Raw genomic sequence first — 14,215 nt, forward strand, 5'->3', positions numbered from 1 at the left:
TGAATGTTTATACTGTTTTGCAATGCACCAAACGTTTACTAGGGCAGCATCAATGAGCCAGGAGAAAATTTCACACCACCATTTCTTTCGTCATATTGAAATTCTAAACCTGGATATATGTTGATCCACATGTATCGATTCGTTTTACCCGAACAGTTGGTTTTGTCTCATGACATGTGGATTCTTATCTTCAAGAATAGGCTTCAAGTTATCAGCACAGTGCATGTATTTCATAATTTGACGAAATCTGTCTCTTCTCATGGAATTACTGACCAAGGAGAAGTTCATATCTCCTTTGGAATCTCAACAGAATTCTCGTCCTGGCAACTCATTATATATATTAGAATTGCAATCGCGCATTCCATTTCCTCTTTGGAAATGTTTGGATTAGATTGGTTACAGAACAAGGTATACTTGTTGGATTCTTGAACAAGTAGTCCAATAACTTCTTCATTTAAGAATTTTTCAAATATTTCCACATAATTCTTATTCCTAAATTTGTCACAACGATGTTCAGGAAAAATTTTTGACCGTTTATCCATGTTATATTTTTTAGTCCCGGACGAGGAGAAACTCCATCTGTATCGGAACTGTCATCAGGAGGCGTCAAGATTCTCCTCTGATTCATCATTTTCATCAGTTACGGTTATCTATCACAATCTTTATACCGCAAACGGCTAGCGTTACAAAAATGTGTTTTTAGGGTACTATACAAGGTCTGGTTATTAAATAACGAACGTGTTTTATTCTCGTGCCGAAAACCATGTGTGACGAAAAACAGAAGCAACGTATCAATCTCAAATTTCTCGTTAAATTGAAAAAAAACTCCGACTGAGTGCTATAACTTTTTGAGAGAGGCCTAGGGACAATTCGTTATCTCGTGAGCGTGTTGTGTAAGCGCTTTAGTGAAGGCCGAGAGAGCACTGAAGATGATCAGCTCGTAGGTCGCCCTGTGACTGTTTCAACTCCGGAAACAGTGACCAAAATCACAATCAAATTGTGCGTGCAGATCGAATGAGCATCCGGATGATTGCCGAGACTGTAACGCCGATCAAGAAACGGTTAAAAAATTTTCTTACGAGGAATTACACATGATAAAATAGTGCGAAGTTGGTGCCAAAAAATCTGACTCCTGACCAAAAGCTCTTGCGTCAACGGATCCGCTCAGATTTGCTTGAAAGGTTAGAAAAAGATCACGAACTGATGCTTTGAAAGGGACTCGATTTAAGTCGATGGAAGCGGTAAAGCAAAAAACGGCAGAGCTCCTAATGGCCCTTACCAAAGAAGACTTTTAAGGCTAGGCTCAACAGCTGATTTCTAAAACTCCAATACACGCCTCTTTATAGTCTTTCCTCGACCATAACTGATAGCTACTCATAGTAATATAGCGCTGCTGCCGTGTTTTCCACTATTTTTCAGCGTTACATATAACTATATACCGCTATCCGTTGATGGGTTAATTTAATTCTCTCTTTTTAATTATAAAGCTCAAGCTTTTTTATGTTCACGAAATCAAATTGAAAAAAATGACCATCTTGTGGCGTTTCTATTGAGTTTTAGATAACTATTACTCAGTTGCGGCTCGTGGCAAAATTTATGAGGTGCTTTGCACTAGCAGTTTGTTTTGTTCGCATGACCAGTTTTTCTAACCTACAACTCCTTGAGAAGATTCAGTTTGTGAGAAGTTTTAATTTAAAAACACTAAACTTCACATCTAGCGAACATGAAATCACAAGTGTACGACTGATTCACAACCGAAAAAAAAATATTTTTATGTTCATATTTCAGTTAAAGCACAGATATTTAATCAATACGATATTATGTGCCTAAATCTTATTTTTTCTTATTTGTACAATGACCAACGCTATTTTATTTTTTCAGTGGACGATGCTAGTGGCAGATATTCAACCGGATGGTTTTGGGGAAACAGCTATTGGGTTGGATCTCAGAATTTATGCGAACATATTAACCCGAAAAAACAAATTATCATCATATCTCAAGTAAGTGCATCGAATCAAAAGTTGTGGAATCACAAATAACAGTGTTGATCCTGGCAAGAATGATGATACTAATTTTTGAAATTTGTATATTATCATATGTGTGCCACATTTAAAGTTAATTTCAAATTAAAACATGGTTTTCAAGTGCTCCAACATTGAGTTCAGAAATTCAGTTAAATACATATAAAAAAGTGGAGCTATTAAGAGATTATTAACAAGTTTAATTATCATTTATTAATGGTCTAATATACTAAATGTAAAATTAGTCAACTACATCATCGGTACATGAAGACATTTGAATTCAAACGCCAGTAGCGGACCATAATTGGAAATGTTGATTTTTGTTCCGTTCGAAACTCGAAACACATAATGATGAAATATTGTAGAGCATGGTTATAGCTCCACATGTAACTTTGTATCTTCATCAAAATGTCTATAGGGTTAAGTTCGCTACGGTACGGGTACAAGCAACAACATATTGAATGTAATTGGCACGATGTGATTTCATACTTGCCATTGACTCAGTTTTAATCTCTATATCATCTGATCTTCACGTTCGGCTTCCAAGTCGATAAATTAACAGAAAATGTGTGCGGCAACTTTACATGAACATTTTAATAAGTACAAAGTGTAAGCAAAACTAGTGCATATAATCTTCACATTTGAACAAAAAGAAGCTCAAAAAATTTAATTTTGATACTACTATTACTTTGAATGCGACTATTACTTATTAAGAAAGGTAATAATCAAATCTGCATTAAAAGAAACAAAATTTGAGTCTGTTGAAGCTATGAAAGAAATAAAAGGCACGTGTCTTGAAGGATCTTAGAGAAAAAGACATCCAGCACTGTTTCAAATAATTGAATATTCGTATGGAGCCATGTAGGGATAGAGGAGGGGTATATATTGAAGGTGATAATGAATAAATATACATTATATCTAAGAAAAACATTTTATAATATAATTTGAAATTTAAAATAATCAAATGTTATCAATATCAAAAATTACCCCAAATATAATCCTAAATATAATATTTGATAACGAAGATATTGAACTTACATTTTTTAGAACCATTCAAGATCTGCTAGAGCTGCGGACGCTTCTTTGAAACCCCACAGTCCAGGATTTGCTATGGGATTCAAACCAGGTCCTGTGGTATATACCAATGGACCTCCATTTCCAGTATCATTTTTCAAACTAAGACTTCATGTCAATTCAAGTTTTACGACAGAGGTAAGAATGTATATTATTTCGTCATTTTATTTACATTTGAGTAGGTTATGTTGTTTCGTGAAGTAATGGTTATAATGTGAGAAGTATAATTGACATTAGAAGTGTTACAACCAAAAGGAATAATCTATTTTCCATATTTTACAATGTTATAGCTCTCCACATTAAGAATGATTAATTTTTCAAGAAGTTTCATTGAAACCCAATCAGAAAAATTATTAATGTGTTCGGCAATATCGTAATTGAATACACTCGAATACGGATATAGGCTTCGACAAAATAAGGTACTTGATGCGTGGCACCTAGTTCCAATCTGTGGAGGACGGTGCAAATTTGAAAGCTTCATTCCAATAATATTCAGAATATCTTTGATGGAAGGCCAACTTCTTCAAGATACTTCATATTTCCACGCCGAATAAGAATTTAAAGAAGCCCATTTAGATAAGACAGTATAGTATTTTTAACGCCTGTTATCATATGGTTTTAAATAAACATAAGTGGTTATCGGCTGCCAAAGCATTAGCCCCTAAAACTGAAACTAAAAAAAGAAGTACAAACATTAGAAAAAAAATTGGTCGAAGATAAAACTTTGTTATCAAAGCCTGTTTAAAAAATAATCATTATGGTACCACAATATGAAAGTTACAAAATTATCCCTTTTGGGTGTAACACTTATAATGTCAATGAGCATATTTGTATTAATTCATATAAAACTCTAGGAAAAAATACTCCATCTCGGCCTATGCTTACCTCACGCATGTTCAGCAAATGATGCTCAAAAGATTATGGAAGGAACTTCAGCTTCTTCAACGAAAATTACGGTTAAAGTTCAATTAGTCAGATCTGAACATAATAGATACAATTATTGGACAGACAGCACATTCATTGCTTTGAGGTAAGTAAATATAGTTTGTTTCTTGGAAATATTCAGTTGTTTTCATTGATGATAATGGGAATAATAAGGGTTTCAGAACTATATATTTACTCGATTTTCAATACTAAGTGAGGGGGTTAATGAGCCCGCTACTTTTTGAAGATAGTTATTTGAATGAGAAAGCATACAATTTTCTAAAGTAAAAAGATTTTTTAAGGGTAAAATAGGCTCATGTTCATGATTTAATTTCACCGTTGAAGTCAAATATCTTTTCTCAAAGCCATTTCTCCAGGATTAGAAACAATAGTCACATTTTGAAGGTGGTGAATATTGATCAACAAACACATCTTTGTATTTTCGGCATCGGGTTCTCCTAGAGGAACCAAATGGTGGTAGATCCAAGAGGCTAGAAACTCGTTATTATTGCGCGCACACTCCTGTGATTGCATTTGTGGTCAAACGTCATCCAATCCGGCACACAACAGGAAACGCGTTCTCACACTCAAGTCATCATTCAAAATTTGAACCGCTGAGATGTCTACGGCTTCCACAATTCTGTAGTGAATTTTTTTGCAAGTATAGATCTCAATTAGGTATGCAGAACGTATAGCAGTTTCCATGGTGGTACTAGAATAACAAACTAGTATTTATCAAGCTTAGCATTTATTAGAGATGTACACTGTTTACTAGTCTTTCTGGCAATGCAAAAAATTTTAAGATCTCAACACAACAAACTTTATTGGTGAAATGAATTAGTTGTTATTTCTTCTTCAAAAATAAAGTTCTAACACTCATTTTAAAGAAACAAATTGAAAAATTGATAAATTAGTAAATGGGGAAACATGGAACGATATTAAAGCCGCAACGAGCAATTGAGAGAAGTAGGGATGGTGAAAACGGATGGAAACTATAGAAGTGCAGCTGGACACCTTAACTTTTCACCCAGTACTGTTTGTCATTTGATGAAACGATATGGTCGGGCTGATGATGTTAGAGAAAGACATAGTAACCGTACAAAAGCAACGGATCTTATTCAGAACGCGTTTCATTACAAGTCAGCAAGTGAGAGACATTGTAGACACAATGACATTGTGAATAACCAAACTGTGACAAAAAGGTTGCACCGTTTCAATCTATACACCCGTAGATTGCGTCAAGTACCCTCATCGATGAGGAAAAATCGCGGTATAAGATTATCATGGGCACACGAACATATATGTTCGTGTGTGAAGACGATTTCGAAATCTGGAACGTCTTGATGCTGCGGGAAGGTGTACACTATGGGGGTCTTCGTATAGAAGAAAGAACTTACCTCGTCTTACTAGACGACTAGTTGAATGCATTGTGCGTCCAAGCTATCAAATCGACCTGAATGGCCAGTTCATCCCACGACAATTTTCGTCTACACAGAGTACACTTAGTAAGTATACATCTGGAAAGCTTTATTATGGGCTTGCGTAGATCTTCGATTTCAATCCTATCGAATATCTTTGGGATTCGATGGGAAAAAGTCATTTGTGCGTTACATACAAGCCCACATTTTGATTGGTCTCTGGACCACCTCCAACCAACTGGAGATCGAGAAGCTAACCTAACCTAACCTAACGAATGAAATGGAGATTAACAAGCCCATTTTCAGCTTACCTAACAGGTGCCATACTGTAGTTATGGTAAAAAGAGGAGATACTTTTTACTCTTTATTATAACATCGTACCAAATTTATTAAAATGATCAACATTCCTTGTTTGTTATTTGTTTTCTGAACTTTTGCACCAATTCTCTCTTTCTGGTGATTCATTGAACGAAGATGATGTGTGAGTTACCTACTATATCCATACCAAAGGTATGAGACAATTTCATAGTGTTCGATGTGTGTATTAATAAAAATAAACAGTTCTTTGGAATTAAAATAGATACATTCAAATTTATAATGAAATTTATTGAAAATATTATGAATATTTTAGTGTTACCACCGCAATTATAATTTTCATGTTGATAATTGGTACAGCATTTGACTATTATTTGGAGTATTTGAAAAATTGCAGTATGAAAGAGAAAAGCTGCACTCATTTTAATATGAGTATGCCGGATCTAAAAGGAAAGAACGGTAAGTGTCTATATTTCATCTATAACGAATCAGTACTAATATTTGTATGAAGTAAAAGATCACCGAAACACGTAATGCAGATATGTTTATTCGAATTAAGTATTCTTTTTAGAGCAATTTTTGATAATGTCTGACCAAATGTAATTTACTACATTATGAAATTCGAATTATGCTTCGTTAAGGAAAATAATGAGTTTGATTTTTATTTTACTCAAATAATCTTGTCGACATTTCACTATCATCGATAATAAGTTTATCTCTAAGGGCTTAATAAGTTTTTTGTGTTTAAAACCGATTTGTCTCCTTTTTGCGCTGGTATAAGTATAATCTAAATAATAATAACCCTACAATTTGTTTAAAACATATCTTTAAATATTCTATATTCACTATAACTTCTTTCATAGTAACTCGAATATTAAACGGTTTATTAATTTTTGCTAATTCTACAATTCTTATATGGTCTCAAATATTTTATGTTAATATTCTTTCTAACCTGTGCAATTTCATTATCACATTGTGCTACATCATTCTGCCATGGTAGAAAATAAAAACACATTTCCCAACAAAACAGTGCATTGTCTGGGGCTTTATACGAGGGTTGTCTGAAAAGTTATGGACCTCAACCTGAAGAAGTCAGTACTAATCAATTTAAGATAGGAAAGATATTTGGCGCGTGCGATGAGAGATTTTTACTAAACTTTCAGTCATTTTGGACGTTTACTTAATGTTTGATAATTATATAAATGAGTCTTTGTGAGGATTTTTTTGAAAAAGGATGAAATTGAATATTGAACCGTCATTAAATAGTTGTTTTTGAAAGGCAATACGCCTACGCAGATAAAAGAGGAATTAGACTCTTGGACTCCGCACCATCATTTACGATTGTAAAATTTTGGGCAGCTGAGTTCGAGCCTAGTCGTGTAGAGCGTTCGGAACGGCTAAAACTTGAGACAATCGACAATATCAACGGAAAAGTTCACCCAATCGTATTGGACGACCATCAGACGGAAAAGAAGGCATTTGCCATATACTGACTGGAGAATTATGCATGCGGGAGCTATTTGCGTTGTGGGTGCTCGCTTTGAACCAAAAACGCATTCGAAGGAACATTTCTAGGCCTTATTAACAAAGTTTAAAGAAAATGAGTCGGTATTTTTACGTCGATTCATTAATGAAATGAAAAAAACAGTTAAAAAAAAGATTACAAAGAGGCAACAAGTTCCGAAAAAGGAAAAGAGGGTTTCACCAACCGAAAAATTGGTGGTGACCGTCTTTTGAAATAGTAATGAGATTGTATTCAGCGACAAGGAGACTTTTAAGCATCATTTTTGATAACGTAAAGGTAGAAATTGCCAAAAGCAACCGCATTGCAAGAAAAAGAAAGTACTCACCAGACCTGGCTCCCAAGGAATTTTTGTTTCCTATACTCAAAGTTTCACTTGTAGAAGAGAGATTATCATTATGAAGGGTTAAGAGGGAGCATCGTTGAAAAAAAGCTCCAAAGAAGAATATGTCTGGTTTTTTGCTAGACCGTTTACTTTTCAAACAACTCTCGTAAGATATCTACCATAAAAAATGTTTTGATTCATTGAACCTCAAAGATTTTTCGCATGTTCACCTAATCTACATTTTTTGTTACTTTATTTTCTATATATCATATATCTTCACGACGAAAGACTGTTCTTGCTTGGACCACTGTTCTATGTCTATTGAAATGCTGTGATTGCCTGAACACAACGACTACCTTGACTACCTGTTTCACTATCGTACCCGCTACATTCATTTTATTATTGATCCTTAGAAAAACAGCTTCTACAATTTATGATGAAACTACTATAACTTACCACTGGTATACAATAGACATAGCATTACAAACTAGGTGTTCTAGAAATATATTTTGTTTGGTTACCCTTTTGATATTCTTTTCATAATTTTTCCACCGAACAAGATATTGATAAAGTTGTTGTCTCGTGTTCAGTAAAAGGCTCCAAATATTCCCGCCAAATTTTTGGATTTCAGTTTTATTAAGTCTAAACACCCAAAGAAACATTGTTCAGTCCAGGCACAAACAATCTTTACCTATTAACACTATATAGATATTCAATTGCCACGTTTAGTTATGCATATATTACTGATAGCTTTTTTGCAGGGCTTTACGTAGTGAACAACAATAATAATAATAATAACAACATTCCCTGTGACGATCATGCTCGCAGTTTTGACCTTAGTAGTAGCAATGCTTCCATATCACAAGAGACTCTCTTAAGTATGTACATATTTTGTAGTATAAAGTTAGCTTCTTAATTGTATATTAGAATGCTATATATATACAGCTCAATTAATGCTTAATTGATGCTAGTTTTGATTTATAATTAATAAAATTAAAGTCGATTGAGAAAAATCATTAAGCAATATATCGAGTTTAAGATGAGAATACCTTCATATTTTCGATATTTTGAAGAAATCAGATTTGAATTTTTACAAAGTCATTCAAGGTGATGCGAAACTTGACAATCCATCGCCTACGTTACGTTATTGGCGCGTTGTCTTCTTCCTCTTTCCCTAGTTCTGTGCGAAATTCCGGAAGGTCTTCCCACTATTGAAGGGTTAGCCCTAATCACTCTATATTCTAATTTTTACGGTAAAATTTGAATTATCTGTTATTTGAATTATACACAAAGTTTTTTAAGTTCCAGTTTAAAGGTTAGCTATTCCAGAATTATGACGCAAATCATTTTAAAAGAAAAATTCTGCATTTTTTGGAAAGCAGTTGCAATAAACGCCCTTTTCAATGAAGCTAGGTCTTATTGAAATCGATTATAATGATAAAATTCATTGAATACCGTTGCGTCTTGATGCTAACATTGACGGCAGTATTATCGAGTGAATACACTCATTAGTTTTCGCAATTCACCATCCAAATAGTGGCAAGTATATAGTAACAAAATGTTTAATTCGTCACAAAACTGAAGCCTATATAGTTCCAATTTTGAAGGTATTTTTTCCATGCCTCTCACCTTCACCATCACCGTTACCTCCACTTTTCTCATTACCATCATTGCCTTAACATTCCATGTTGCCATTCTTATTCAATTCTTTCGTTTTTTCTTGATTTCACCCTTAGTTATTAACCATTTCATTGCGTTATTAATTTCCATTACATCAATCTTATTTTCTTTCATCACTAGTTTATGACTTTTTCTTTTCTTATCTCCATTTTGTTCTAAACCTTTTGTGTTTATTTCTAATTAATCTGTCCTGTTAAACTATATAAAAAATGTTTCCGGGTCTTCTTCCACTTCTGTTCTTCTATTATTTGTTGTTCATTGTTGGTTCTCATTCTCCTTATCATCAAATCCTTGAATTAATATGTTGCTTCCTCTTCCACATATTCAAATATTTCTTCTTGTTTAGCTATTAAGATTTTCTTGTTTCAATAATACATATCTATCTTTTTTTTTTTAATTTCTGAAATTTCTTTCCACTTTTTAATTGTTCTCATATTGTTTTTTTCAATATTCATTTTGCGTCCCGTTCAGTTAAGCACTTGCTCATTTTAGCCCTCCGCACTTACTCGGGCTTGCTGATCTCACTTTAGTTTTTCATTTGAATTCACTCCGTGTATTTTATTTAAATTCTTGGTCAACGATATTTGATTATCGCTTTCATTCATTGTTGATATTACCGCTATTTTGATTTTAGATATTAATAATTTGGTTTACGTTTCTTTCCCTTGTTGTGGTTGGTGAGTGGTAGCGGTTGTGATGTAGCACCTTCAACTACTAAAGCCTGTACTACACGATGCATCAAATGCTTTCAACGTTAGACGCTGGTATGACTGGACGCATCGTGTGGTCGTAGTGCGCATGTCAATCGACGAATATTCTGTTTCCGTTGGTTATAGAAAGTCGGGTTTTTAACTTACGTCAAAGGAGTACCCAAAATTGGAACGAAGTTGGAACCAAAACTTGTGGTACAGCTACACACACTTGTTGTCCTCTTACAAGTGAATGCTACGTGTTTTGTATGAAAAATCAAAATTGTCAGTATTATCCAGCTCATTTTAAAAGAATTTTTTTGTAAAATTTACAATGTTTAAGGTAAGTTTCCAGCTTTCGTCCAATGTTCAGCCGAACGTTGGAACGCGATTGTTGCAAACATTGGACGCATCTTGTAGTACCGGCTTAAGCTGGGTGTTGATAGTAACGTACTACTGTTATTAAGCGGAAATCAGTGAAATTCTCGGACTTTTTCTTTATTACTTTGTATTGTTCGGTCACAATGGATATGATATGATGAACAGCTACGATTTTCCTAAATCGGATGATTGTTTCTGAAACAGCATTTCCTATTAATTTTTTAAATACATTTTCCGATATCCCAAACACAAAGTAAAATATCGAGTATTGGCTTCATCTATCGAGTTGTTGCAAGACAAATATGAATTTCAGCTGATCATTTCTGAATTTGGAACCATCTTTATTTGACTGTAGGAAACATTTTAATTTTAATTCATTCAAACAACGAAAATGTGGAGGTATTTTTTTCCTACACTTCATGTACATATATTTCTTAAAGTGCAAGTGGAATCTAGCACAATCTTTTTTTTGTGTTTTGACGAACGAGAATTTATTTTTTTGAATTTTTTTTAACTGCACTCATACTTTCATTTATCGAGCAGCTTAGTGTAAAGTTGAATGTCTCAATTATTAATTTTTATAAAATCTCTTGTAATTTATGTGAAATGCTTCATACCTTGGACAGCAATATAAACGCACCACTACTATATTTTAAAAACTATTTTTCATTTCATGGTTCCACCATATATTTTTATGTATATTCTATCTACTTAATAAGGGTTTAAAGAAATGAAATTCCATAAAAAGTAAAAAATAAAGAAAAAAACAAGCAAATTCAAAATATAAAATAAATATTAGCTTTAACAGCGATTATTCATACTTAAAATCACGAGCATTATTTTGTTTGCATCTAAATTATTTCATATTTGGACAATATCTCAAGTAAGCCCAATCAAAATGTATTGAGGGTTATAAAGTTTTGAAAAACGACGGTAGATCATGACTCCAACATTCTCAATTGGGTTAAGGTCAGTACTGTTTGATCACCAATCCATAGTGTCAATTCCAAAAATTGGGTACTTGCTTTTTTAAAAGAATTAATTTTTTTTATTTTACAAGTTCTTGATATGAAATGATATCAGAAATTAAAATAAAATAACTACACGAGGAGACGATTCTAATTAGTTTTCAGTTGTGACGTCATAGGTTTAATAAAAACATTGAGAAGTTGTCTGCTTTATGATCACGAGGTTATCGTTGCCAGCAACGTAGCGTGTACTGTTATAATACAGTTTTTATTTATTAATTAAGTATAAATAAAACGTTTTTCTATATATAAGAATAAATTGAACCTTTTATAGGTTAAGTTTTTACATTACTACATTATCAAGTTGAAAATTGGAAGCATAATAACTTTAATTACCATAAAATATGAAAATAAGTCAAATTTGAATCTTACCTACATTAAAATGATCCTGTTAACAAAAATAATTAAATTTCGCAGGATCGTGAAAGCGACCAACATTTTCAAACCATTTTTGTTGTATATTCGAAGTATAATAAATGAATAAATACTGTTTTCAGAATTTGTTTTAAAGGAGATGCTGCTCTCATTTTCTGTAAGAATAAATATGGGTTATATTTGCGATCAAACAGTTGGAAGTGACACTATATCTGTAATACATGGTCTAAAAGCTATAAGTATGGCTTGGGTAGTTTTGGGACATACGTGTATCGTTGCCTTCAAGTATTCAGGTGAGTTATAGAACAACAATTTTTGTTTATCCATGGTCAATTGGTCAATTTCTCAAAATATAAAGGCTCACTTCCATCTCATCGAAATTAGAGGCCACGTTTTTTGTCAATTATATAGCTTTCCATGCTTATATTTTGTATTCTTCTCATCCTAGTAGCTGCAGCTTTAATTACCTCACCTTAGATTTTAATATCTAGGAACCTTGAGTTTTAATTCTTACACCAATTGAATTTTGTGTGAATAAAGTTTCAGATTGTAATGCAAAATGTGTAATAAGGATCTATCCACACGCTTCCGAATTGAAATATCCTCGCAAATATCGAGTCTGTTCTACTTTATCCACGTTTTTATGACGTTATGGTTGACTGTGACCGATTGGATTATTTCAGCTACAAAGCATTGTTTTTTGTAAATCGCCTTCGGGTACAGCGCACGATTTTCTCGTAACGCTTCAAAGTAATTAAATCCACAAGAACCATGCTACCTAATGTCCACAGATTTGATACCTTTGATACCTTATGTTACTACGGGGGAGACTTTGGAAGATGATTTTGATAAAATTTATTGCCACACTAGTCAATGGAAAATGTTTCGACAGGGCTCTTTTTAGTTTGCTAGTTATCCAATTTAATATCATAGTTTTGATACAAATGAAAATGTATGACGATATTTTTTAGATAATATGGAATACAGAAGAATTGTTCAAAAAGAGTTTCTCTTTCAAACTGTAACGAATGGAACCTTCAGTGTAGATACTTTCTTTTTTTGCAGCGGTCTTTTGGTCTCTTTTCTGTATTTTAGAACAAACGCCAAAGGAAAACTAGATTCATTGAATAAAGGCAACGGATTTATTGCTGGCGTGTTACATTTCTTGGGATTAGTTGGTTACAGATTTGCAAGGTATGTAAAAAATACAAAAAGCAAGGATTATTTTTTGAAATGAACTGTAATCGTTATTCAAGGCTGTCTTGCCTAACTATTATCTTCTACTTTTTATTCAATATTTCAAAAAAGAAAGTATAAAGTTCTTTCAAATAAAAATTTTAAACAGCAAAATAGAACATATTAGTAAAATACGGAATGACAATGAGTTAAAATAAAAATAAGAGTATAACAGTTATGAGAATCTGAAAATTAGATATTAGATACGCAACGTAATATTCGATATGGCAACACTGGAAACACGCTACTTGGAGTAGTGAAAAGTGAATATAAGGTAGACGTTCATTATGGGTTTGATCTAGTGAGTCGGTAATGTGTAATGATTCCTCATCTACAGCACTATTCTGAGCAACGGTGCTCCACTCAGATTTTTCTTTTAGACTTGCAACAAAACTTTTTGTCAAACTTCAGCAGGTCTAAGGAGAAAGTTGTTTGTCTAGAAGGTAGGTGTTTCAGTGGTTTTACGTATTTTCAGAAGAATGAGACTCGATGAAAGACGGAAGATTTTCAACTTCAAGAGCCATTGAAAATGTCGACAGAATCCGAGGAAGAGTTGAATTTGAATTTGAATCACCGTTCATCAGGATTTCGACTGATGAATTGAGAAATTAGCTTCGTAACAAGAAAAGGACATCATGACTTGAATCAATTAGAAATTATCCCTATTTTTGTAGACGAGAGTTGGACTTGGGATTACGACGTCAAACACCAAACACATGTTTTGATAGCCATGCCAAGCAGTGGAACAATTTTCACTGTGTGGTTCTTGGAAAGATCATATACCTGGAAACAAACATGAAGGACAGTTGGAGCTTGCCTTATGACAATACGCTTTGTCACACAGTGATTCCAATAGACCCGTTTTTAGCCGATAAAAAAATTTCTGTCGCTAAGCAACATCTTAACTCACCTGACTTTTTCCTGTTCCTTAAATCGCAAACTAATTTGATGGCACAGGATTTAAGCCCATTATAAAACAATTAAACGATTTTAACTACTGAGCTGACTTATTATTACAACCTCTAGAACAGATATGAGGAGTGAAATACTTTCCATTCTTAACGCTGTGACTTCATGAAATGAATTATTTTGAAGAAGATCCGACAGTGTTCAGACTAGTTTTCAATGAGATAACTCCCTAGCGAAATAGAACATATTACAGAGTATCACACCTTTTTCGCAATTCGTAAGAAATCTGGTGGAAATTGAGAACAAGTTTTTGATATT

The 14,215-nt window shown here is 33.4% G+C and overlaps 1 protein-coding gene across 1 annotated transcript in view; it reads left to right on the plus strand.

The window, feature by feature from the left end:
* Window positions 1-14,215, plus strand: part of LOC130898931 (nose resistant to fluoxetine protein 6) — a 47,287-nt gene that overhangs the window by 26,372 nt on the left and 6,700 nt on the right. The window contains exons 2-8 of the mRNA XM_057808537.1: window positions 1,882-2,000; window positions 3,069-3,233; window positions 3,950-4,125; window positions 6,069-6,211; window positions 8,361-8,477; window positions 11,875-12,045; window positions 12,724-12,946. Coding sequence (XP_057664520.1) covers window positions 1,882-2,000; window positions 3,069-3,233; window positions 3,950-4,125; window positions 6,069-6,211; window positions 8,361-8,477; window positions 11,875-12,045; window positions 12,724-12,946 — 1,114 coding nt within the window. The remainder of the gene's footprint in view (window positions 1-1,881; window positions 2,001-3,068; window positions 3,234-3,949; window positions 4,126-6,068; window positions 6,212-8,360; window positions 8,478-11,874; window positions 12,046-12,723; window positions 12,947-14,215) is intronic.

The sequence above is a fragment of the Diorhabda carinulata genome, chromosome 10 (assembly GCF_026250575.1).
Source record: "Diorhabda carinulata isolate Delta chromosome 10, icDioCari1.1, whole genome shotgun sequence".
Lineage (NCBI taxonomy): Eukaryota > Metazoa > Arthropoda > Insecta > Coleoptera > Chrysomelidae > Diorhabda > Diorhabda carinulata.